This window comes from Chiloscyllium punctatum, chromosome 23, assembly GCF_047496795.1.
Source record: "Chiloscyllium punctatum isolate Juve2018m chromosome 23, sChiPun1.3, whole genome shotgun sequence".
Classification (NCBI taxonomy): domain Eukaryota; kingdom Metazoa; phylum Chordata; class Chondrichthyes; order Orectolobiformes; family Hemiscylliidae; genus Chiloscyllium; species Chiloscyllium punctatum.
This window is the reverse complement of record NC_092761.1, coordinates 50,769,398-50,796,768: the sequence shown is the minus strand read 5'-3', so window position 1 is coordinate 50,796,768 and position 27,371 is coordinate 50,769,398. Positions and strand designations below refer to the sequence as shown.

Genomic DNA, 27,371 nt, shown 5'->3' with positions numbered 1-27,371 from the left:
AGTCTGGAATCCAGTTACTAGTGGTGTGCCTCAATGATCTGTTTTGGGACCACTGCAATGTTTGTCATTTTTATAAATGACTTAGATGCAAACATAGGTGGATGGATTAGTAAATTTGCAGACGACACTAAAGTTTGTGGAATAGTGGACAGTTTGGAAGAATGTTACAGGTTGCTGGGGGACCACCCAGATGAATAGTGCTGGTAAGAAGGCATACAGTGTGTTAGGTTTCATTGGTAGAGGGATTGAGTTCCGGAACCGCAATATCATGCTGCAACTATACAAAACACTAGTGTGGCCACACTTGGAATATTGTGTACAGTTCTGGTCGCCCCATTACAGAAAGGATGTGGAAGCATTGGAAAAAGTGCAGAGGAGATTTACCAGGATGTTGCCTGTTCTGGAGGGAAGGTCTTATGAGGAAAGGCTGAGAAACTTGGGTCTATTCTCATTGGAAAGAAGAAGGCTAAGGGAGGATTTGATAGAGACATACAAGATGATCAGAGGATTAGATAGGATAAACAGTGAAGTTCTTTTTCCTAGGATGATGACGTCAGCTTGAGAGGGCACAACTACAAATTGAGGGGTGATAGATTTAAGACAGATGTCAGAGGCAAGTTCTTTACGCAGAGAGTGGTAAGGGCCTGGAATGCCCTACCTGCTAAGGTAGTCAACTCAGCCACATTGGGGAGATTTAAACAATCCTTAGATAAGCACATGGATGATTTTGGGATAGTGTAGGGGGATGAGCTGAGAATAGTTCACAGGTCAGCGCAACATTGAGGGCCGAAGAGCCTGTTCTGCGTTGTATTGTTCTATTAATGAACTGAGAAATGCAGTCAACTAATTTATCACCCACTTACCATACTGCAGTCCTTCAGAAAACTGGCATTCCACAGCACGAACCAAAACATCCACCATTTCTATCTTTCCTGACTTATGGCAATTCCTGTCCAGTAATAATTCCAGTTTGAAATGATCATTTGTGTAAATCCCTCCATGGCCTCACCATGCTCTTTTTATAATCTTTTCCAGTTCTCACCACCCTAAATTTGAAATCGAATTAGTTTAGCCTTTAGTTCACCTCCCATTTCCTTCATTATCCCATGGTGACCAAGCCTTCAACAAATTACACCATAAACTCTGAAAGTGGGGGGGGCAGGCGAAAGAGATTCCTGGAGCTGATTTCTAAGTTGATATCTCTTTAATCAATCTTTTGATACTTCCCAACATGTCATTCTTTGACTTAATATTCAGTCTTTATTTCAATACAGCACTGTGACATACACTCAGACAAGTTTCCACATTAGAAGTGCATGAGATGTTGTATTTTAATGTGTCCTAGCTGGCACGGTGGCTCAGTGGTCAGGAGTGCTGCCTCACAGCACCAGCAACCTGGGATTGATTCCACCCTCGGGCAACTGGGTGGAGTTTTCACATTCTCCCCGTGGCTGCATGGGTTTCCTCCAGATGCTACGGTTTCCTCCCACAATCCAAAGATGTACAGGTTGGGAGAATTGGCCATGCGAAATTGTCCACAGTGTTCAGTGATGTGTAGGTTAGGTGCATTAGCCAGGTGTATATGTAGGGGAAGAGTTGAAGTTGGATTACTTTCAAAATGTCAGTGTGGACTTGCTGAGCCAAAAGGCCTGTTTCCACACTGTAGGGTTTCTATTCTATTCTATTCTATTCTAGCCATTGATGTTTACATTTTCTGGAATGCCTTTGAGGAGGACGTTAGTTATATGTATTGCAAGGGATAAGAAAACTGGGTGGCAGTAAGGGCATGTTGCAAGTCTGTTCCCTTTTCTCAAAGTGACTGTACCCTTGATTTTTATCAGAGGGGTCATAGTGCTGAGTTGGTGCAGAGATGAATGGTTTATTGGGGCCCTTTTTGTTTACCCCTAAACAGATGATATCTCAGGCCAAAGTCTCTCATGTTTTAGAAATGACTTGTATAATGAAAGGGGTGTGGCCAGTCCTGGCAGCTGAGGTTTATTGGTTCAGTTCAGCAGTGTGTGTGTAAAGAAAGGCTGGGTATACTCTCTCCTTCTGCCCTTGTGATTTTGAACTGTGAGTTGCCTGTGCCGTGTTTTACTGTTTATGCTCAGGGAAGTGCGTGTTTTTGGAACAGCATCATTAAAATTCAGGTTTGGATAGGATAACTTATCGGGTATTCTATTTTCTGTTCTTTGTGTTTCGTTCTGTAATTTTGTAAATGAATTTTGTTTGTTTAAAACTTGACAGTCGACCCAGCTAATTCACACCAGGAATATCCACTACACGCCTAGCTAAACAAATACCAAGGTTATGGTCTGGGCTACCTGCTGAAAGAGGTTTTGAGGGGTCTGGCCTAGTCCATAACAGACCAGGGGCTCTTTGCAGGATTTAAACAGTGAGTGGTAGGTATGACTGTCTTTTAGTTTGCGTGTTGGTTTGATTGGTTTAAACAGTGCTTGGATAGCAATGGCTATTTCAGTCACTAAGGAATTTCTGGAGGTGGAAGAGGTGACCTTTTACGAAAGGCAAGTAAGACCAAGCTGCGGGAATTAATAGACAAGCTGGGGTTGAAGATACCTCCTAATGTGAGGAAATATGAGATGATTGCAGCATTGGCTCAGCCTTTAAATTTGCTGAAAACTCCATCAGGATCTGTAGAAATAGCTAAACTTCAATTGCAAATGAAGAAGCTTCAGTTAGAAGCAGAAATGAAACCATTTGAGTTATGATTAAAATCAGAAGAAAATAAATGAAGGGCTTTACCAAAAGAGAAAGAAAAAGAGAGAGAGTTTGAACTTCAGAAATTGACACTTAAAAAGGGAAGTGAGCATAAAAAGATGGAGAGAAAGGCTGGAGATAGGCTTAGTGAGGACGAGCAAGAACCTGGTTGTCAAAAGCCTGGTGTGAGTTTAAGTATGATCAAGCATTGCCTAGATTTGATTAGAAGGATGTGAAATCCTTTTCATCTCATTTGGAAAAAGTAACTAAACAAATGCAGTAGCCAATGACCATGTGGGTTTTGTTGATCCATACCAAACTTGTCAGTAGAGATAATGAGATATTCACATCACGATTAGAGGAGGTATCTAGGGAGTATGAGGGGATGAAAAAAGCTATTATAAGTGGATCTGAGCTTGTATCGGATGCCTATAGACAACGTATCAGGAATCTAAGGAGGAACTCTGGTCAAATCCAGATTGAGTTTGAAAGGATCAAACAAACTAATTTTGATGAGTGGACAAGAGCTTTAAAAATAGAGCAAACTTAGAGAGACAATTATTTTTGAGGAGTTCAAAAATTCACTGCCTAACATAATGGAAACTCATGTGGAAGAGTTAAAATGGTGAGGTCAGCAGCTGAAGTGGCTGATGATTGAGTTGGTCAATAAACCATGGTTAAACTCCCCGAATTAATTTCAATCCATGAGGGACAGAAATTGGGGAAAAGAGAAAACCTCACGTGGCAAGAGAAAAGTAGGTCTCAGTGAAGAGAGATCTTACCACAGGGTAAAAAAGAAACCCTTGGAGGGGACAAAGAAGTTAAAAAGCTCTGCTGTTTTCATTGCAGTAAAGTAGGCCACATGAAATCACAGTGTTGGTGGGCAAGGAAAAGCACAGGAAAGCCAGACATGGGAAAGCAGGATAAGCCTGGGAGTTTTGTTGGAGTAGTAACAGAAAGTACAGTGGAAGCTAGAAATCTGCATCAGAGTGTACAGAGTTTGGTTGAGGAGGAAGTGCCAGATCTGCTTAAAAAATATACTTGCAATGTAAAGTTTGTTCACATAGGCCAGAAGTAGCAGGTAAAGAAGTTACAATATTAAGGAACACAGAATCCTCTCAGTTTGTACTGCTGAAGGACTATTGCCAGAAAAGGTACTGATAACAGGAGTTCATGGTGAGACAAAAAGCGCTCAATTATGTAAAGTGAAGTTAGAGTGTCCAGAAAAGAGCGAAGAATTTATGTTAGCAGTACTGGACAATCTCTTGGCTCCAGGAATATAATTTGTCCTTGTGAGTGATATAGCTGATTCACCATTGGGCATTCTGCCTACTCTGGTTGACAGGCCAGTAGAGATGCAGGTAACTGAAGCAATGCAGGATGTTTATCCAGGAATCTTCCCTGAAGCAGGAGAGATCAAAGGTCACAGATAAGGAAGCTGAAGTGGCATTAGCAGGGACTGTCTTTGGTCATATAAGTGGGACAGAACAGGAGCAAATAGATAAACCTGCAAGTATCTGCTGAGCTCATTGAGTTATAGCAGAAAGATAAAAATTTAAAGCAGTTGTATCAAAAGGAAAAGAGTCTGAATGTATCCCTATGTGTTATTACCTGAAAAATTATGTCTTAATGAGGAAATGGAGACCACCACATATTCAAGCAGATGAGAAATGGGCAGAAATTCATATAATTGTATTGTCAGTGAGTATAGAAAGGAGGAGTTCGAGTGGCACATGAGCTACCACTTGGAGGTCATTTAGGAGTGAGGAAAACACAGGCTAATATACAAAGGCATTTTTACTGGCCTGGACTGCACAAGGATGTAGTTGAATATTGCCAAATGTATCATACATGTCAGGTAATTGGAAAACCACAGGTAGTAATAAGACCTATTCCAGCATTTGAGGAATCTTTTACAAGAGTCTTAATTGAATGCATAGGTCTCCTACATCAAAAAAAAAGTGAGAATCAGTATTTGTTAACAATAATGGATATATTGACGAGATTTCCAGAGGCCATTTCAGTAGGCAGCTAAAAGGATTACCGAGGATTCACTCGAATTTTTTTACTAGATACAGAGATCCAGTCAGTTCAAAACTCAAATGTCACATCCAAACTATTCAAGGAAGGTATGGACAGTTTAGTTATAAAACAATTCAAATCTACCATGCACCATCTAGAATCGCAGGAAGTACTAGAGAGATGGCATCAAACACTAAAGACCATTTTGAGGGCTTATGGTCAGAATTATCCAGATAATTGAGATAAAGGAATTCTGTTTGTGCTTTTTGTGATCAGAGATACACCAAATGAATTGACCAAATTCAGTCCATTTGTATTAGTTTTTGGGCATGAAGTGAGAGGACCATTAAAATTGATAAGGAGAAATTAGTAAGTCAGAAATCAGAGATTTGGATTATGTGTCAAATTTTAGGGAACAATTAAATAGAGTTGGGGAGTTGTCTCGGCAGCATTTAAAAGTATCGCAGAATGCAATGAAACAGGAAGCAGAAAAGAAATCACAAATTTACAGTTTTGCTATCGGGGATAGTGTATTCATATTCCTTCCAGTATTAGGTGAACCTTTAAAAGCAAGATTTAGAGGACCTTATCAAATCGAGAGGAAATCAAGTGAGGTAAACTACTTGATAAGGACTCCAGACAGGAAGCAATCTCACAGTGTGTCATGTGAATATGCTCAAAAGGTATTTTGCCAGGAAAGGAAAGCAAGCAGAGAAAGTGTTAATGATCACAGCACAGAAGGAAGATCAAGTTCAGAGGATTCTGAATTGGACATTCCACAAATTAAATTGGACAATGAGGAAATTGTCAAAAACTGGGATAAATTATTGGGTTAACTTCCTGAGAAAAACTGAACTGACCTGAAAGAGTTATTACTATCACATGGAGAGATATGTAGAAATAAACTGGGAAGTACTAACCTAATTGTGCATTATGTAGATATAGGAGATGCTGCTCCAATTAAGCAACTTCCTTAAAGGCATAATCCTCTAAAGTTGGCACAGGTTCAGAAGGAGGTAGAATGTATGCTCCAATGTAGCATAATCGAAGTGAGTTACAATGACTGGAGCTCACCCATAGTCATGGTGCCAAAGCCAGATGGTACTCAATGGACTATCGCAAAGTCAATGCAGTTACAAAGACTGACACATATCCAATTCCATGGTTGGAAGACTGTGTTAAAAACTTACATTTCTGAGTTGGATTTGTTCAGATGCTACTGGCAGGTATCCCTGTCAGAGAAAGCAAAGGCAATTTCTGCTTTCATAACACCAAATAGACTGTATCAGTTTAAGGTCATGCCATTTGGTATGAAAAACGCTCCGGCCACATTTCAGAGGCTAACTAATAAGGTCATTGCCAGATTACCCAACTGTGTTGTCTATAATGATGACCTGGTCATTTTTAGTCATTCATGAAAGGAACATTTACAGCATTTATCAGACTTGTTCGATCGACTCCAGAAGGCAGGCTTGGTGGTAGACCTAGATAAAAGTGAATTTACTTTGTGAGATGATTCACTTTGGAATGAGCAACAGGAATAAAGAGTACTTGGCTAATGGTAAGATTCTTGGTAGTGTTGATGAGCAGAGGGATCTCGGTGTCCATGTACATAGACCCCTGATAGATGCCGCCCATGATTATAGGCATACGGTGTGTTAGCTTTTATTGGGATAGGGACTGAGTTTCAGAGCCATGAGGTCATGCTGCAGCTGTACAAAACTCCGGTGTGGCTGCAGTTGGAGTATTGCATACAGTTCTGCTCACCGCATTATAGGAAGGATGTGGAAGCTTTGGAAATGGTTCAGAGAAGATTTACTAGGATTTTACCTGGTATGGAGAGAAGGTCTTATGAGGAAAGGCTGAGGGAGTAGAGGCTGTTTTTGTTGGAGAGAAGAAAGTTGAGAGGCCACTTAATTGAGATACATAAAATAATCAGAGGGTTAGATAGTGTGGACAATGAAAGCCTTTTTCCTCGGATGGTGATGGCTAACACGAGGGGACATAGCTTTACATTGAGGGGTGATAGATATAAGTCAGATGTTAGAGGTAGTTTCTTTACTCAGAGGAGCAGTAGGGCATGGAACAGTAGTAGACTCGCCAACTTTAAGGGCATTTAAATGGTCATTGGATAAACATGTGGATGAAAATGGAATAGTGTAGGTTAGATGAGCTTTAAGTTGGTTCCACAGGTCGGCGCAACATCAAGGGCCAACTGGCTTGTACTGCGCTGCAATGTTTTATAAATGTTCTATAAACGGTCGAGCATGGTTGAAAGGCCAAATGATCTAACCCTGCTCTTGGTTTTTATGTAATACTTACGGAGAATTTGGCCTTGCAATAAAGCAAAGAGTATAAATGGCAAAGTCAAATTCGGGACTGGAGCCAATGAATTCTGAACCCACTTGTTTGAAGTATCCATTCCAGTTAAACTGCATCGCCAGCACATCTGGATAGCTAGTCCACTATTAAAAATAGAACAAGGTATCAGAATTATTGGAAATTAACAACCGCAAAATTGGATCAACACAGCTTCTTCTAATGTTCTTTTTGAACCTTTACACAGGAATCAAATCAAGAGTTCCAGCTGGTGTTTGACATAAGGGAAGAAAACATTGTTCTGGACTGTCCAATTGCAACTTATCCTGATAGTTGAAACCCTTTGAAAGTCCCAAAGCAATGGCAACCAGAAATTGCTGTGAAGTTTAAACTTCGAGGCAATTACTCTGCATCTGGAAGCCTCTAAAACTGTTTCCAGTTGAGTTAGGTTCAGAGATGTCTGTAGGTTCCAACTCACCTATCTAAACAGTTGTCTATGAAAAGTAAGAGTAAAACTTGCTAATTCCTAAGTAACTCTAAAAACAATGGCCCAACTCAGCCCTGCGACCACCTCCAACCCAATCTGACACCTGACCCTTCCAAGCTCCCCAGACATTCCTCTTTACTGGCCAGGCCCCAGGAAACATCAGTTGACGCTAGTTAGAAATATCAACTGGTTTTCATCAATTTTCACTGGAATTAACAGCCCTTGGCTTATTTGTACATGAAATAACTGGAATTGCTGAGCTCTGTAACTGTTTAAAATTGCCAAAATTATATAAGAAGCACTGAGGATGGGATATTTGTGGAGCCGCCACCTCCAGTAATTTGTTTAATTGTCCACCAATATTCACAATTAGATGTAATAGGATAGCAGAGCTTAGATCTGATCTGTTTTTCTGTGGGATCATTTAGCTCTGTCTATCATTTACTCCTTATATTGTTTCACATGCAAGTCGTTCTGTTTGGTAGTGTTGTGACACAGGGTAAACCCTCCTGCTTAATTTTAAACCAGCAAACGCAGTAATCTGTAAAAATTTGAACTATTAAAAATAAAAATTAACAACTTTTTTTCTTAAAGTATAACAGAAAATAATTAACTAACAACTGTTCACAAGTCCTTACTCTAACCTATCTTTTACATTCCCTTCTATAATACTAGAACAATAAAACTGTCAATTAAGATTTACAAAACCAAACTTCTTATTTCAAAATCAGGCAGCTTTTGGTTCTTCTATTTGGATCTTGCTGTGTCTTCTTTTCTTCTTCTTAGGAATTCAGCTTCACAGGTTACTGATCAATAAAGGTACTTCTAAGAGAGCTATTTTTCAGGCAGTCATTTTACATGCTGGGGCTTGGCAGTTCACCTCCCAACTGTTTATTTTTTTCTGGGTCTTACACCTGAGAGCATCAGATTGTGTCATTGGCTTTTAAGATTATCAATATACTCAATTCAAACTTGATTGGAATTTGGTACTTTTCAGGATATAGTTTAAACTAATTGGCTGAATCCGCTATGCCACGTACATTTAGCATCTTGTCACCCTCACTGGTTCCTCTGAGTATTGATCAACATGGAAGAGTACTGATTCATCACCCGAGAGAGGACAGTACATGGCAATCAGCAGGAGGATACCTTGCCCATGTTTAACCTGAAGCCATGAGACCTCATGGGGTCCAGAGTTAATGTTGTGGTCTTCCAGGGCAACACCCTCCCAACTGTGTAACACTGCCTCTGCTACTACCTCTGCTGGGTCTGTCCTGCTGGGAGAATTTATCCAGGAATAGTGATGTAGTGCCTGGGACATTGTTCAGAAGGTATGATTCTGTGAATATGACTGTCAGGTTGTTGCTTAACCAGTCTGTGAGACATCTTTCTAAAGTTTGTCACTAGCCCCCAGATATTAGTAAAGAGGAGTTTGCAGGGTTGACAGGACGGTTTTTGTCATTGACTTTTCTAGTTCCTAGGTCAGTGCTAGGTGGTCTGTCCAGTTTCATTTCTTTGTTGAAACTTCATAGCAATTGATACGATTGAGTGGCTTGCAAAGCCATTTTGAAGGGAAGTTGAGAGTCCACCACATCGTTGTAAACCAGATTAGATCAGGATGGCGGATTCCTTCCCTGAAGGGCATTAGTGATCCAAACCACTTTTTTTCAAAAATTGAAAAAAGTCCCATCATCATTGTAGCTTCTTGTTTGTAGATATTTTGTATAGAATACAAATTCCACCATCTGCTGTGGCAGGATTCAAACCTGGGTCCCCAGAACATTATTTGAGTCTCTGGATTAATTACCTAGTGATAGGGAAGTGGAGTAGCTACAGCCAGGGATCCTCTAACATATGTCACCACTGACTTCTTTCCTTAGCGACATCCAAACTGATTCAGATTCAACTTTGTGATCCTCTGATCCTTTATTAATAGAATCACCTCATCTCCTTGCTCTTATTTCCTGTCCTTCTGAAATGTCAAAGAACTTTGAATACCCAGGTTCTAGATGTGGTCACTTCGAAAGAAGTGTCTTTAGCAGCTTTCATATCATAGTCTATTCTATCACTTCTATTTGTGTTGTCAATTCATCAATCTTCTCATGATTGCTGTGCGCATTTATATAAAGATGCTTTAATTCTGCTTTTGACCATATACTCCATTTTGATCATATTCCCTGTTCTCTTCATGTTACACTCTGGTTATCTTTAATCATAATAACTTTATCTTTTCTTTTAAATTTTCCAAATCTGCCCTCATGTGAACTCTCCTCCCCTTTGTTAGGTTTAAAACCCTGTCAACAGCCCAAATGATATGATTTACCAAACACTGGTCCCAACATGGTTTGGATAAAGGTTGTCCCAACACTACAGTTCTCACCTTCCCTAAACCTGCTATCAGTGCCATGAACCAAAACCCAATTATTTCTCCCACATTTATCTCTGAGACGCACACTGCTCATGACTCAAGTCACTTTCACCTTGGTTATGGAGAGGGATAGGTGCACACAACAAGGAAGTTTTTACAATTGGGGGAAGGAAATTACGATGCTGTAAGACAGGATTTGAGGAGCATACGTTGGGAGCATAGGCTGTCAGGGAAGGATGTGGTGGAAATGTGGGACTTTCTCAAGGAGCAGATACGACGTGTCCTTGATATGTATGTACCGATCAGGCAGGAAAGAAATGGTCGTGTGAGGGAGCCTTGGTTGACGAGGGAGGTTGAATGTCTAGTAAAGAGGAAGAAGGAGGCTTACATAAGGTTGAGGAAACAAGGTTCAGACAGAGCAGTGGAGGGATACAGGATAGCCAGAAGGGACCTGAAGAAAGGGATTAGGAGAGCTAAGAGAGGGCATGAAAAATCCCTGGCGGATAGGATCAAGGATAACCCCAAGGCATTCTATGCGTATGTGAGAAACCTGAGAATGACGAGAACGAGGGTAGGTCCGATCAAGGACAGTGGTGGGAGACTGTGTATTGAGTCGGAAGAGATAGGAGAGGTCTTGAACAAGTACTTCTCTTCAGTATTTACGAACGAGAGGGACTGTATTGTTGAAGAGGAGAGTGTGAAACGGACTGATAAGCTAGAAGAGATATCTGTTAGGAAGGAAGATGTGTTGGACATTTTGAACAACTTGAGGATAGACAAGTCCCCCGGGCCTGACGGGATATATCCTAGGATTATGTGGGAAGCAAGAGAGGAAATTGCAGTACCGTTGGCAATGATCTTCTCGTCTTCACTGGCAACGGGGGTGGTACCAGGGGACTGGAGAGTAGCGAATGTTGTGCCCCTGTTCAAAAAAGGGAATAGGGATAACCCCGGGAATTACAGGCCAGTTAGTCTTACTTCTGTGGTAGGCAAAGTAATGGAAAGGGTACTGAGGGATAGGATTTACGAGTATCTGGAACGGCACTGCTTGATTAGGGACAGCCAGCACGGATTTGTGAAGGGTAGGTCTTGCCTTACAAGTCTTATTGAATTCTTCGAGGAGGTGACCAAGCATGTGGATGAGGGTAGAGCAGTGGATGTAGTGTACATGGATTTTAGTAAGGCATTTGATAAGGTTCCCCATGGTAGGCTTATGCGGAAAGTCAGGAGGCATGGGATAGAGGGAAATTTGGCCAATTGGATAGAAAACTGGCTAACCGGTCGAAGTCAGAGAGTGGTGGTAGATGGTAAATATTCAGCATGGAGTCCAGTTACAAGTGGAGTTCCGCAGGGATCAGTTCTGGGTCCTCTGCTGTTTGTAATTTTTATTAATGACTTAGATGAGGGAGTCGAAGGGTGGGTCAGTAAATTTGCAGATGATACAAAGATAGGTGGAGTTGTGGACAGTGAGGAGGGCTGTTGTCGGCTGCAGAAGGACTTAGATATGATGCAGAGCTGGGCTGAGGAGTGGCAGATGGAGTTCAACCCTGCCAAGTGTGAAGTTGTCCATTTTGGAAGAACAAATAAGAATGCGGAATACAGGGTTAATGGTAGGGTTCTTGGTCAGGTGGAGGAACAGAGGGATCTTGGGGTCTATGTACATAGATCTTTGAAGGTTGCCACTCAGGTGGATAGAGTTTGTAAGAAGGCCTATGGAGTATTATCGTTCATTAGCAGAGGGATTGAATTCAAGAGTCGTGAGGTGATGTTGCAGCTGTACAGGACTTTGGTTAGGCCACATTTGGAGTACTGTGTGCAGTTCTGGTCGCCTCACTTTAGGAAAGATGTGGAAGCTTTGGAGAGGGTGCAGAGAAGATTTACCAGGATGTTGCCTGGAATGGAGAGTAGGTCATACGAGGATAGGTTGAGAGTTCTCGGCCTTTTCTCGTTGGAACGGCGAAGGATGAGGGGTGACTTGATAGAGGTTTATAAGATGATCAGAGGAATAGATAGAGTAGACAGTCAGAAACTTTTTCCCCGGGTACAACAGAGTGTTACAAGGGGACATAAATTTAAGGTGAAGGGTGGATGGTATAGGGGAGATGTCAGGGGTGGGTTCTTCACCCAGAGAGTGGTGGGGGCATGGAATGCGCTGCCCGTGGGAGTGGTAGAGTCAGATTCATTGGCGACCTTTAAGCGGCATTTGGATAGGTACATGGATGGGTGCTTAATCTAGGATAGAAGTTCGGCACAACATCGTGGGCCGAAGGGCCTGTTCTGTGCTGTATTGTTCTATGTTCTATGTTCTATGTTCTAAATCCAAAGATTATTACTTTCATAGTTTTACTTTTCAATTTGGTCTTTTACTGCTCATACTCCCTCAACAGAACCTTTTTCTTAGTTGTTGTTGGTAACCACATGGAGCACAATAACTGAATCCTTTCCTTCCCATTTCAAGTTCCTTTCTAGCTCCAAGGTATCCTTAACTTGGAGCTTGGCAGACAACAGAATCAGGACTCAAAGCTCTCGGCTAAAGTATCTACCTACTTCCCTTCTCATCTGAATATTCAATTATCTGGTATAACTACATTCCTTTTCATTCACTTCACTTGAATGGATCCTTGCACCATGGTATTTTTTAGAATCCTGACAGTGTGGAAACAGGCCCTTCGGCCCAACAAGTCCACACCGACCCTCCAAAGAGTAACCCACCCAGACTCATTTCCCTACATTTACCCCTGCCTAATAACCTACACGACGGGCAATTTACCATGGCCAATTCACCTAACCTGTACATCTTTTGATTATGGGAGGAAACTGGAGCACCAGGAGGACATCCACACAGACACTGGGAGAATGTGCAAACTCCACACAGACAGTTGCCCGAGGCTGGAATCAAACCCGGATCCCTGGCGCTGTGAGGCAACATTGCTAACCACTGAGCCACCGTGCCGCCCATATTGTAGTCAGTTTGCTCACCCATCTAGCAGCCAGCATTCTTGACACAAAAGCTGAAAGAGCTTCAAACTTGTTGAACAATTCCAAGCACTAGCACTCTGCAATTGTTATCTTCTGGATCCATATATCTGCCTCTCTTACAGTCTCACTCTCCACTATCTCCTCTTGCAGCAAATCTCTTGCACCAAATTTAAGGGGTCTCAATGCCTTCTGGAACAAAGGATTCAATTAATCTTTCCCCCTCCCCTATGCATCAGTCTCTGAATCTCAGAGCCCAGGTCATCATGTCTAAGACAAAGTTCCTTGAGCTACTTCCTGATGAAGGACTTTTGCCTGAAATGTTGATTCTCCTGCTCCTCACATGCTGCCTGACCTGCTGTGCTTTTCCAGCACCACACTCTCCACTCCTTGAGTTACAGACCTTTACTATAGATTTAGCTGTTGTGGATCACACCGGTGTTCAGCAGCTTCCACATGACATAGCTGCAACACATCACCTGCCCTGCCATCTTTATTCTGTTGAAATAAGTAGATCTCAAGTTAAGAAATATCAATGAATATCTATACTTATATTATGGGAGTTCAACTAAATATACTTTAAATTTAATATTTATACCTCTCTAGTATAGTTTAAACTACTATTTCAGTTTATATTGAGGAGGTGCTGGTTAACAAGGTTAAAAATCACACAACACCAGGTTATAGTCCAACAGGTTTATTTGGAAATCCTAACTTTCACAGCACTGCTCCTTCCTCAGGTAGCTCCTACCTGATGAAGGACCATCAGTCCAAAAGATTGGGCTTCCAAATGAACTATTGGACTATAATCTGGTGTTATGTAATATTTAACTATTTCAGTTTAGAGTGACTAAATATACTTAAAACTCATTAGTTACCAGTTAATGCCTTCAAGTTTCAGCTCTCAGGTCTCATTGTGTTTGGCTTTCGCTCTTGGCCCAGAACAGTACCTTCTCCCTTACTTAATTTCCCAAATTATCTCACTTAGCAAATTCTCAGAATTAAGTATTCAGTCTTGCTCTTCTTAGACAAACTTGCATTGTCATGTGGAGACCATCGATGAGATCATCAGCCTTTCACATTACCCAGGGGAGGATCCCTAGAGAGCAAGATCTGAAATGCAGTAGGCAAGGACAGGAGCACAGAAGCTGTGATTACCACATTCCACCTCTGTTTCCAATCAATGAGACAAAGCCATCAGTTCTTGAGAGGTTGGTAAGACACTGGGGTGATGCATCAGCCTTTCACATTACCTTTTCCTTGTGTATTGTATTGTCAGTGTGAGGTATGATTGGACCACACAAATAATCTAGTTTACACTCAGATCTAAGTCCAAGGTGCAGTACACTTGACTACATGTCCAAAGCAAAAGTCAATCTATAGAGTTTCCATCCTTCCTGAGGTGGTGAAAGGATTGGTACTGCAATCCAGAGACAGGCTCCATCCAGCAGGTCAGACTTCAGACTTGAGAACCTCACATCAAAGGACTGATTCAACCAACTAGCCTTCTGAGATTTGAAGGGAAGGAAAGGTGTACAGAGATGAAAAGAAATGTAATGATGTTAGATTGTGGTCAAATGCTCTTTCGAGCTCAATCACTCACTGGTCCGTCATAGTTGTAACTGTAATAATTCAGTTCGCCATTCTGCTCGGCAAGGTAGAAGCGGATCCAACTGTGGAACCCAGACACCTTCCCTCTCTTCACTTCACCTGTTTCCAAAACAATTTTGTGCAAATTAATCCTGGGATGACCTAGAATAGCAAACTATAAACCCAATAAACCAAACTATAGCTGGTCAGTCCTGAGTGATGGGCAATGTAGAAGGACAGAGTTCAGCTGGTAAGTGTAAGGTATAATTAAAGCAGTTGATGTAATAGCTCAGGCTGTAATGATGCAATCATAAGATAACATCTTACTTCTGATCTTATGAGGTCAGGGTTTTACAGCATGGAAAGGGGTCTTTCATTTTGTCCAGTACCTATCTACTCTAGTTTCATTTTCGAGCACTTGGCCCTTATGAAAGAAGGAAAGTCAGGATGAATTAGAGCTCTTTAGCAAAGTCCTAAGGACTCAGGTGATTGGTTTCCCACAACTACAACCCATCAACCTTTGCATCTCCAACCAGTGGAGGGTTGACTTTCCTCTGAGATGGAAAGGTTCTTTACCATGCAGAAATGGTAACCAGAAATTATAGAGTCCCCACTGCATGAAAGCAGGGTCATTCGGCCCATCAAGTCACACTGACCCTCCAAAGAGCATCCCACCCAAATCCAAACTCTACTCTATCCCCGGAACCGTGCAATTCCCATTCACAGGAATCTAATCCATCTAGCCTGTATATCCTTGGACATTACGGGCAATTTAGCACAGCCAATGCACCTGACCTGCAAATCTTTGGACCATATGAAGAAACTGAAGCAAATCCATGAAGACACAGGGTGAACGTGCAAGCTCCATACAGACAATCACCCAAGGGTGGAATTGAACCTGGATTCTGGTGCTGTGAGGCAACAGTGCTAACCACTAATCCATCATGCCGCCCTATAGAGTACTGTATCCACTTCTGGTTTAAGAAATTTGTGAAGATTCTTGAGAGGGTGCAGAGAAAATTGACTAATATAGTTTCTGGAATGGGATGTTTTTGTTAGATGGTGAGGTTAGGAATGTCAAAGTTATTCTTTTAACAAAGGAGATTGAAGGGATTTTTTGCAGAGATGTACAGAATAATGTCAAATTTGGATAAATTTGGCAAGGGAAAACTATTTCCATTTGCTGATGATACAAGGACATGGGGGATACTCTGCTCTCTTGGAGTAGAAAAGATTAAAATGTGTCTTTATTGAGGTGTTCAAAATTATGAACAATTTTGACAGGGTAGAGAAGAATATTATATTTCCACCAATTTAAGTGTCATTAACTAGGGGGTCACAATTTCACCAAAACAGCTAGCGATGAGATGAGGACAACTTCTTTACAAAAAAGAACATAGAAGACTGCAGCACAGGACTTTGGCCCATGACGTTGTGCTGAACAAGACGCCAAATTTAAACTTCAGGGTAACCACTCTGTATCTGGAAGCCTCCAAAAATGCCTCCAGCTGAGTTAGGTTCAGAGATGCCTGTAGCTTCCAACTACATAGATGTCTAGGAAAAGTAAGAATAAAGTTTGCTAATTCCTAGCTAACTCTAAAACTAAGGGCCCAACTCACCTGCTACCCTTCCCACCTCCAACCCAACGTGACACCTGACCCTCCCAAGCACCCCAGACATTCTGCTTACTGACCAGGCCCAGGGAAAAAAAAGGTTGATGCTCGTTAGAAATGTCAACTGGTCTTCATTAATTTTCATTAAAGTTAACAGCTTGTTTGCAAATGAAATAACTGGAATTGCTGAGCGCGATAACTGTTTAAAATAGCCAAAGTTATAGAAGAATAATTGAGAATGGGGATATTTGTGGAGCGACCTCCTTCGGTAAGTTTTTTAATTGTCCACCACTATTCACCTACGTGATAGGACTGCAGAACTTAGATCTGATCCATTTTTCTGTGGGTTCATTTAGCTCTATCTATCACTTACTGCTTATGCCGTTTCATATGCAAGTAGTCCTGTTTGGTAGCTTCACTAGGTTGACATCTCAGTTTTAGGTATGCCTGGTGCTACTCAGGCCTTGCGCTCCTGCACTCTCCACTGAAATATGGTTGATCCCCTGGACCATGAGGATGCAGTTTGTGTCCAAGTATAATTCTGCTGTTGATGGCCCACAGCGCCTCAGGGATGCCCAGTCACATTGCTAAATCTGTTCAACGTTGGCCTATTTATTATAGTGATAATGCCACACAACACAATGTAGAGGATTTTCAATGTGAAGGCAGAACTTTGTCACCAAAAGGAGTGTCTGTGGTCACTCTTACAGATACAACCACAGATAAATGTATGTGCAGCTGGTAGATTGCTAAGGATGGAGTTAAGTATGTTTTTCCCTCGTGCTGGTTCCCTCATCATCTGCTACAAATCGTTTCTAGCAGCTATGTCCTTTAGGAGCTGACCAGCTCGATCAGTAGGCTGCTGGTGAGCCACTCTTGCTGGTGGACATTGAAATCTGCCACCCAGAGTACATTTAACAAGTTTAGCAAGTTAATTTAATCCCTTCTGCCTGCTCATGGTCCATATCCCTCCATTCCTTGCATATTCTTGTGCATATCTAAATATCCCCTCATATCTGCCTCCACCATTACCCCAGGCAGCACATTCCATACACCTACCTTTCTGTGTAAAATAATTGCCTCTCACATCTCCTTCAAACTTTACTCCTCTTTCCTGAAAATGTTCTCTAGTCATTTGGTCACTCTACTCTATTGTCACACAGCATGGAAATAGACCTTTTGATCCAAGCAGTCCATGCCGACCATAATCCCAAACTAAACAGGTTCCACCTGCCTGCTTTTGGCTCATATCCCTTTAAACCTTTCCCATTCATGTATCTGTCCAAATGTCTTTTAAACATTGTAATTGTACCCACATCCACCACTGCCTCAGGAAGTTCACTCACATGTTCACCATCTTCTGTGTAAAACAAAGCTTCTCATGTCTTTTTAAAAACTTTCTCCACTCAACTTAAAAAAGTATCCCCAAGTTTTGAAATCCCCCATCCTAGAGAAAAGGCAACTACCTTAATTCTGTGTATACCTCTCATTAGTTTTTAAAGTTCTACCAGGTCACCCCTCAACCTCCTACATTTTGGTGAAAAAAGTCCCATCCTATCCAGCCTGTCTTTATATTTCAAACTTTCCATACTCAGCAACATTCTGGTAAATCTCTTCTGAACCCTCTCTAGTTTAATAATATCCTTCCTTTAAACAGGTGACAGAACTGGACACAGTATTCCCGAGGAGGCCTCACCAATGCACTGAACAAACTCAACAAGACTTTCCAATTCTTATCCTCTAAGGACTAAGCAACGAACGCAAGCATGCCAAATGCCTTTTTAACGACTTTGTCTATAAGTGACACAAGCTTCAAAGGATTATATACCTGCACCCCTAGGTGCTTTGTTCTACAGCAATACCCAAGGCCCTACCATTAAATGTATAAGCCCTACCCTTGTTTATTGTACCCTTGTTTATCCGGATTAAACTCCATCAACATTTTTCAGCTCATTTATCCATGTCAACCCTGGGAAGAATATTCTGACTGTCACCTCTTTCAATGCCTCTCATACTTTTAGAAACTTCTATCAGGACTCCCCTCAGCCTCCACTGCTCTAGAGAAAACAACCCTGGTTTGTCTAGCCTCTTCTTAAAGCTCATAACCTCTAATCAAGGCAGTATCCTGATAAAATTCTTTTGCATCTTCTCCAAACCCTCCACATTCTTTCTGTAGTGTGGTGACCAGAATTAAATGTAATACTCTAAGTATGGCCTAACCAATTTTTATAAAGCTGCAACATTACTTCCTGACTCTTATACACAATGTCCCAATCAATAAAGGCAAGTGTGTCATATGCCTTCTTTACCATCTTATCTACTTGTGTGGCCACTTTCAGGGAGCTATGGAATAGAACCCCAAGATCCCTCTGTACATCAATGCTGTTAAGAGTCCTGCCTAACTTTCCCCTAACATTTCATCTCCCAAAGTGCAACACTTCACACTTGCCTGGACTAATCTCCATACGCTATCTGTAACTGATCTACACTAGCGACAAGTCCACCAATCTTAGTAACCACCCCTCCATCTACATTTTCATTCAAGTCACTTTTATAAATCACAAACTGCAGAGGTCCCAGTGTAGAATCCTGTGGAACACCACTAGTCACGGAAAACACCCTCTGTCTTCTATAGGCAAGACAATTTAGAATCCAAATTGCCAAGTCACCGTAGACAGGCAGGAGGCTGGAAGAACACAGCAAGCCATCAGGAGGTGGAGACATTGATGTTTCAGGTGCAACCCTTCTTCAGGACTTGGGGTGGGTATAGGGGGAGATGCAGATAAAGGGGTGGCGGTGGCAGGGTGGTGACATGGGGATAAGTGAAAGGTACAAACTGGTTGGTCAATAGGAGTAATGGATCCATTTGGTGGCAGGGAGGAGTGAAATGGGGGGAGAGGCTGGGAAGGGAGTTACTTGAAATTGGAAAACTCAATGTTGAGTTCTCCGAGCTGTAGGCTGCCCAGGAGAAAGATGAGGCGTTGTTCCTCTAATTTGTGGTGTGGTTCGATGTGGTAATGGAGGAGACATGTGGTAATGGATGGTCATGTCGGAAAGGGAGTGGTTGGGGGAATTAAAATGGGCGGTGACTGGGAGGTCCGGTCGGTGCCAGCTGTGATGCTCGGTGAACCATTCATAAGTTTATGTTCAGTCTCCTTGATATAGAGAAGACCACTTTTTGGGATCACCTGATGCAGTAAACAAGGTTGGAGGATAGGTGGGTGAACAGTCTCACCTGGAAAGACTGTTTAGGGCCCTGGATGGAGGTGAGCGCGTTGGTGTGCCAGCAGGTTTTGCATCCATGGATCCCATGCATCTTAGTCTTCTGGATGAGCATATCATGAGGGATTCTGTTGAAAGTCTTTCTAAAATCCATGTAAATAGCATCCACTGCTCTAACCTCATCGCTCACTCTCATTACCTCCTCAAAAAGTCAATCAAGGTAGTAAGTCATGACCTATCCCGCGCAAACTGTGCCTAACAGGGCCATGCTTTTCCAAATTTGCATAAATTCTATCCCTAAGAATCCTCTCCCACAGCTTCCCAACCACTGGAGCGAGACTCACCTGTCTATAATTTCCTGGATTATCCATAGTTCCTTTTCAAACAGAGGAACAACATGAGCTACTTACTCCACCTTTAATCAGAGTTGCTTGCATTTGCAATCGCTGCCTGGCAGAGTAGTGAAGGCAGATTCCATAGGAGGTTTCATAATAGAGCTGGATATATATTTGAAAGTTACTGGATATATTTAGAAACTTACATTTAGAAGGATATATTTAAAATAATGAGATTAGTTGGGTAGCCCTTCAGGGAGCTGGTACAGAGATGATGGATTGAATGGCCTTCTTCTGTACTGTATGAGTCTTGAAGCAGGTTTTGGGCAAGTGTGCAAGAGGGATGAGAGGAAAAACCTTCAATGCAATGAGTTTTAACAACCTGGAACTTGCTGTCCATAAGGGGGAAGGACACAGAATCAATGATTTCAGAAGGAAATGGGCGGCACGGTGGCACGGTGGCACAGTGGTTAGCACTGCTGCCTCACAGCGCTAGAGACCTGGGTTCAATTCCCGCCTCAGGTGACTGACTGTGTGGAGTTTGCACGTTCTCCCCGTGTCTGCGTGGGTTGCCTCCGGGTGCTCTGGTTTCCTCCCACAGTCCAAAGATGTGCAGGTAAGGTGAATTGGCCATGCTAAATTGCCCGTAGTGTTAGGTAAGGGGTAAATATAGGGGTATGGGTGGGTTGCGCTTCGGCGGGTCGGTGTGGACTTGTTGGGCTGAAGGGCCTGTTTCCACACTGTAATGTAATCTAATTAGATGGTCACCTTAGGGAATTAAAATTGCACAGCCAAACAGTGTTCCTATTTCTGAACTAGGTGACCTGGGTTCAAGACCCATCTGTAATAACAGCTCTGAACATGCTGATATACGAAAATGATAAGAAGACCGACATAGGAATAAGGATGACTGGACCACTACATGGACAGCTAATCACCGTCACTGTTCCCATGAGAATTTGTGTCGGTGAGACTATGATAGTGAACGTGGGGAAAGAGAAACTACTGGTGAGTGAGTGCGCTGGCGAATTTTGTGTTGAATGTGTGAAGAAGAATCTAATGGTGAGAGTGTGTGTGATGGCAAAGATGTCAAACCCTATTTTGAGTTTTTGGGTTGTTACAACACTAAGGTAGCTAAATCTGTATATTCAAGGTGTGGCAGTGATTTTCAGTGTCAGGCGCTGCAATAATGAATGTGAGAAGTTCAGTCAGACTTTTCAAAACCATTGCATACCTGAAAAAATATGTTCAAAGCCGCTGGAATCAAGAACGTTGTTGGCTCTAGAGTAGAGACCAAACCACATCTTCTTCAGGTCCTCCTCAAACTCTGCGATGGAATTATACATTTCTGTGAACAAGAAATAAGACATATGCTATAAAAGACTTTCTAAAGATGTCCTATAAAGTGTCACACTCAAGATTAGTGGACAAGGTTAGGTCTCATGGAGCTAGGAATAATAATATTAGCATGAATAATATTAGACAACAATATTTTCCATATGACAGCTTGTGTCACAAGGGTCAGTACTGGGGCCCCATCTATTTGCTATTTTATTATTTTAACTGAGAGACACCGAGTAATATCTCCAAACTTGATGACAATGCCAAGTTATGTGGATGCAAGATGTGAGGATAGCACAAAAATGTTGCAGGAAAACAGGATAAGTGAGAGTGCAACAAGATAGTAGATTAGGCATAATGTGAAGAAGTGAAATTATTCACTGTAGTCATAAGAATAAACAAACAGAATATTGTTTTTAAAAAGTGCAAAAATGTTAGTGTTTTGTAAAATAAATCTGTATGGCTGGGGATGTGGTTGTGGTTCGATGTTAAAGTTAACAATCTATTCTTCGGCTGCCGCTGATGCAGTATGAATGGCCATCTGATACTGAGCAACGGTGGTAAATATTAAAATATGTTATTTATACATTTATATATTTACATTACAAAGGATGGAAATTGTGCAGACACAGCCACAATTTTCCAATCCACGTCAGACCCAGATAAGGTATCAGAGGCGGAGAATTGAAAATGTTCCATTATTGCTCAAAAGAGGATTAAGGATAAGCCCAGCAACTATAAGCCAATCAGTTTAACCTTATTTGTGGGAAAGCATTTAGAGTAATAACCTGCACATTGAAACTCAGTTTGGGTTCTGCCATAGCTTGACTAGCACGACATCCACTAACATGCAGTCCCTCCACCACCAACACTCAATAGCAATAGTGTGTATCATCTACAAGATGCACTGCAGAAACTCACTAAGGATCCTTAAACAGCACTTTCCAAGCCCGTGACCTTTACCATCTAGAAGAACAAGGCCAGATATATGGGAGCATCACCACCTGCTCGTTCTCTTCCAAGCAACTCAACATTCAGACTTGGAAATATATTATCATTTCTTTATATCGCTGGATCAAAGTCTTGAAGCTCCTTCCCTTATGGTGTTGAGATTGAGATGAGATGACTTACAGTGTGGAAACAGGCTCTTTGGCCCAACAAGTCCATACCAATCCTCCAAAGAGCAACACACTCTAAATTTACCCCTTCACCTAACACTACGGGCAATTCAGCATGGCCAATTCACCTAACCTGCATATTTTTGGACTGTGGGAGGAAACCGGAGCACCGGGAGGAAACCCATATAGATACGGGGAGAATATGCAAACTCCACACAGACAGTTGCCTGAGGCGGGAACTGAATCTGGGTCTCTGGCCCTGTGAGACAACAGTGCTAACTACTGTGCCACTGTGCATACACTAAATGACCTGCAATAGTTTAAGGAAGCAACTTATTTTTGCTTTTTCTTGAAGGCAATGAGGGATAGACAATACATGCTTGCTGAGCCAATGATACCCACATCCATGTAAATACAAAAAGGTAATTATAGTTTTTAGGCTTGTCTAATTTGCTTGCAGAATTGTGCTTCTATATTTTCTCACTGCTTTGTGGCTTATATGGTAGTAGTTTACAAAGAAATGGCTAACAACTAAACTTATGCTTCACTTCTGTCTCTAAAACGGACGACATGAATAACTTATCAGAAATGTTGAGGAACACAGGGTTCAGTGACAGGGAAAAACGAAAGCAAATCTATATTAGTAAAGAAGTGGTCTTTGAGAAATTGAGGGGATTGTAGGCTGGTAAATCCCCATAGACTCATAATGAACACCCCAGAGTACTTCAGGAATTAGCATTAGAAATAGTGGATGCATTGGTGATAATCTTCCAAGATTCTTTAGACTCTTGTGATGGTACTGTGTCTTTGTATGATTGGGACCAGATTAGCCTCATTAACTACAAAGTTCTTGGTTGGGGTTGATAACCTGGGACAATCTGGAAAGCCTTGGCTGACCAATATAACCTGGAGAGGGAGAGCTGGGCACCACGGAGAGTGCCGTGCTTAGTTTCCCCTGCCAACTCTATTTTGATTTAGCCCCTGCCCTTCACTGTTTGATCACGCAGCATTGCCCTTTCATGAGAAGGGCACTGCTTGTCACTGGCCATTTGGGTGTTTCCTTTCTTCCTGCTGGTGGAAATTGAATAAAGATTTATAAACTGGAGAGGGAAAAGTGGGCACCACAGAGCATGGAGTGCTTTGTTTCCCCAGCCAACTCTATTTTGATTTAACCCCTGCCGTCCCCTTCACTTTTTCATTCATGCAAGCTTTGCCCTTAAGGAATGTGGCACTGCTTGTCACATTCCTGGTGGTGGAATACAAATAAAGTTCTTTGCACTTGATGTTTCTTCACTGTGTCCAACACCTACTCACACATAACATGTGTGCTGGGGAGAAATAAGCACTGCTGCTGTTTGACAGTAGTGTGGGAAAAAGATAAAAATTAAAAAGTATTAGAATCTCCTCAGTTAAGGACTGACTCTGAGCTGGCTGGCCAGACAGTGTACTGTACAAAAGTAAATAAAGGGTGACTTGGTGACGGAAGCTGGCCTCTGTGTAGTTATTTCAGTCTTAAGAGAGTTCTGTTCTTAGAGAGAGATGTTGATATAGTAGTGTAGAAATCTCTAATTCAGAAGCAGTGAGTAAACAGCTTTGAGCTCTCTGAGTGTTTTAAAAATATTAAATGAAAGAAGTACAAATAGCTGGAGTCAGACTCATGCAGACCCAGGATTATAGTTTTGCTTTAGTTGAAGTTTGGAGTTGTCTGTTGGTGCTGCTGCAAAAAGTTTAAGCTCTTTCCCTCCTGCTAGATTGTTTCTTTGAGTGTTCCTTTCTTCTGGACTAGGAGGGAGATAGCATGTGAGGAAAATCTGTTTTCTGAATTTGCCTTTGCCAAGGGTGTCTTAATGGGACGCTGCTATGTTAGAACAATTGCTGATTACTAAATTGATGATTACTTACGAAAATATGTTATTTTAGTAAGTATTTCAATAGAATTAAAATTTTGCCAATTCTTCTTTTTGTGTTATATTTTAACTGTGCTATAAGAATAGAAAGTATTTTTCTTAAAGCCTAGTGGTGGACCAGTCAAGTCACATCTGAAACACAACATCTTGTCTTCCTGTAAAAGTCTAGGTTAACTCCTTGATATATTTTGAGGAGGCTTGGTTTGGTCCATAACACTCTAGAACAATTCCTACAGATTGGAGACTAGTGAATGTTACCTCATTATTTTAAAATGGAGATAGAGTTAAACAGGGAATTATAGATTGGTGAGTCTGTATCGGTATGGGTGGCACAGTGGCTCAGTGGTTAGCACTGCTGCCTCACAGCACCAGGGACCCGGGTTTGATTCCCGCTTCAGGCGACTGTGTGGAGTTTGCACATTCTCCCCGTGTCTGAGTGGGTTTCTTCTGGGTGCTCCCACAATCCAAAGATGTGCAGGACAGGTGAATTGGCCATACTAAAATGCATTAGGTGCATTAGTCAGGGCTAAAAATAGGGTAGTGGAATGGGTCTGGGAGGGTTACTCTTTAGAGGGTCTGTGTGGACTTGTTAGGCTGAAGGGTCTGTTTCCATACTGTAGGCAATCTAATCTAATATAAACAATCTGCATGGAGTTACAGACAAGAAATCATGCTTGACAAATCTACTGGAACTCTTCAAGGATGTGACGTGTAGAGTTGATCAGAGTGAGCCATCAGAAAGCTTTTGACAAAGTTCCATGTAAGTGATTAATGTGTAAAATTAAAGTGCTTGGAATTAGAGGCAGTGAATTGAGATGAGTAGAAAATGGTTAGCAGACAGGAAACAAAGATAGGAATAAACATATCTTTCTTCTGAATGGCAGGCAATAATTACTGGGCAGCACAGGAATCAGAACAAGGCCCTTGGCTATACTCAATACAGCTTGATGATTTAGATGAGGGAACTAAACCAAATATCTCAAGTTTACAAATGACACAAAGCTTGTTAGAAGGGTGAGTTGTGAGGAGGACACAGAGATGTTACAGTGGGAATTGGACAGGTTAAGCGAGTGGACAAATACATGGCAGATGCAGTAAAGCATGGAGAAATGTGATGTTATCTACTTTGGTAACAAAAATAGGAAGTCAGATTACTATTTGAAGGGCTATAAATTGAGAGAGGAGAATTTTCAATGAAATCTGGATGTGTGCTTTAGTGTGCAAAAGTAAAGAAGGTAAATCCTGTTTGTTGGTCCTCATAGCAAAAGGACTCAGAATCACACAGCATAGAATCAAAGGTTTTGGTACAATGAGTCCATGCCATGTTCCAAAACTAAACTTGTCTAACCTGCCTGCATTGGTCCATATTCCTCCACATCTGTGGTGGGCAAATTATTGGAGAAGATTCTGAGAGACATGATTTTTGATTATTTGGAAAATGATAATTTGATTAGAGATAGTCAGCATGGCTTTGTAAAGGGCAGACCATGTGTCACAAGCCTTATGAAATTCTTTTGAGGATGTGACAAAACACATTGAAGGTAGAGCAGTGGATGTAGTGTGCATGGAATTTAGAGAAGGTTCCCCGTGATGGGCTCATTCAGAAAGTAAGTAAGCATGGGATACAGGGAAATTTGGCTGTCTGGATACAGAATTGGCTGGCCTATAGAAGACAGAGGGTGGTAGTAGATGGAAAGTATTAAGCCTGAGCTTGGTGACCAGTGGTATTCTAAAGGGATCTGTTCTGGGACCTCTGTTTTTTGTGATTTTTATAAATGACTTGGATGAGGAAGTGGAAGGGTTTGTTATTAAGTTTACTGATTACACAAAGGTTGGTGGAATGGTGGATAGGGTGGAGGGCTGTCGTAGGTTGCAATGGGACATTGACAGGATGCAGAGCTGGGCTGAGTAGTGGCAGGTGGAGTTCAACCTGGAAAAGAGTGAAGTAATTCATTTTGGAAGGTTGAATGTGAATGCAGAATACAGGATTAAAAGCAGGATTCTTGACAATGTGGAGGAACAGAGGGATCTTGGGGTCCATGTACATTGATCCCTCATAGTTATCACCCAAATTGATAGGGTTGTTAAGAAGGCATTTGGTGTGTTAACTTTCATTAGTAGGAATTTAAGAGTTGCGAAGTTATGCAAAGTTATAAAGCCCTGGTTAGACCACACTTAGAATATTGTGTTCAGATCTGGTCACCTCATCACAGGATGGATGAAGAAGCTTTAGAGGAGATTTATCAGGATGCTGCCTGGGCTGAAGGGAATTTCTTATGAAGAAAGGTTGAGAGAGCTAGAACTTTTCTTATTGAGTGAAGAAGGATGAGAACTGACTTAATAGAGGTGTAAAAGATGATGAGAGGCATGGATAGAGTGGATATCAGAGACTTTTTTTCTGGGGCAGAAATGGCTATCACAAGGGGACATTATTTTAAGGTGATTGGAGGAAAGTTCTTTACACAGAGTGTGGTGGGTGCATAGAATGCAGTAGAGTCAGATACAATAGGGACATTTAAGCGACTCTTGGATAGACACATGGATGATAATAAAATGAAGGGTATGTACGTTAGTTTGATCTTAGAGTAGAATAAAAGGTTGGCACAACATCAAGGGCTGAAGGGCCTATGCTGTGTTGTACTGTTATATGTTCTATGCCCCCTATTTTTGAACTCTCCCACCTTAGGGAAAAGACCTTTGCTAGTCAACTTATATGTGCCTCTAATGATTTTATAAACTGCTCTAAGGTCACCCCTCAGCCTCCTAATCTCCAGCAAAAGAGATCCCAGCCTATCCAGCCTCTCCTCATAACTCAAACCTTCCATTCTTAGCAACATCCTGGCAAACCTTTTCTGAATCCTCTCCAGTTTAATAATAACAGGATGACCATAACTTCACACAGTACACCAGAAGAGGCCTAACCTCCTGTACAACCTCAACAATGACCTCCCAACTTCTGTACTCAAAGGTCTGAGCAATGAAAGCATGTGTGCTAACTGCCTTCTTAACCTCCCTGTCAACCTGTGATGCAAATCTCAAAGAATAATGAACCTGAACCCGCAGGTCTCTCTATTCTACAACATTACCCAGGGCCCTAATATTATTTATATAGGGCCAGCCCTTATTTCTTTAACAAAAAATGCAATACCTCATATTTATCCAAATTGAACTCCACCTGCCTCTCCTTAACCCATTGACCCAATTGATCAAGATCTGTTTGTAGTAGAGTCAGACAGTCCTCCAACTTGGAGATAGTCCCTTCAGCCCAAACTGGTCTATGACGACTAAAATGTCCATCTAAGTTAACCCTGCTCTTATACCATATGCTTCTAAATGTTTCTTATCCATATATTTG

The 27,371-nt window shown here is 41.7% G+C and overlaps 1 protein-coding gene across 1 annotated transcript in view; it reads right to left on the bottom strand.

The window, feature by feature from the left end:
• The window catches only part of endou (endonuclease, polyU-specific), a 56,545-nt gene that overhangs the window by 655 nt on the left and 28,519 nt on the right, over positions 1-27,371 (bottom strand). Inside the window, 3 exon segments of the mRNA XM_072592904.1 lie at positions 7,063-7,205; positions 14,494-14,600; positions 20,885-20,998. Coding sequence (XP_072449005.1) covers positions 7,063-7,205; positions 14,494-14,600; positions 20,885-20,998 — 364 coding nt within the window.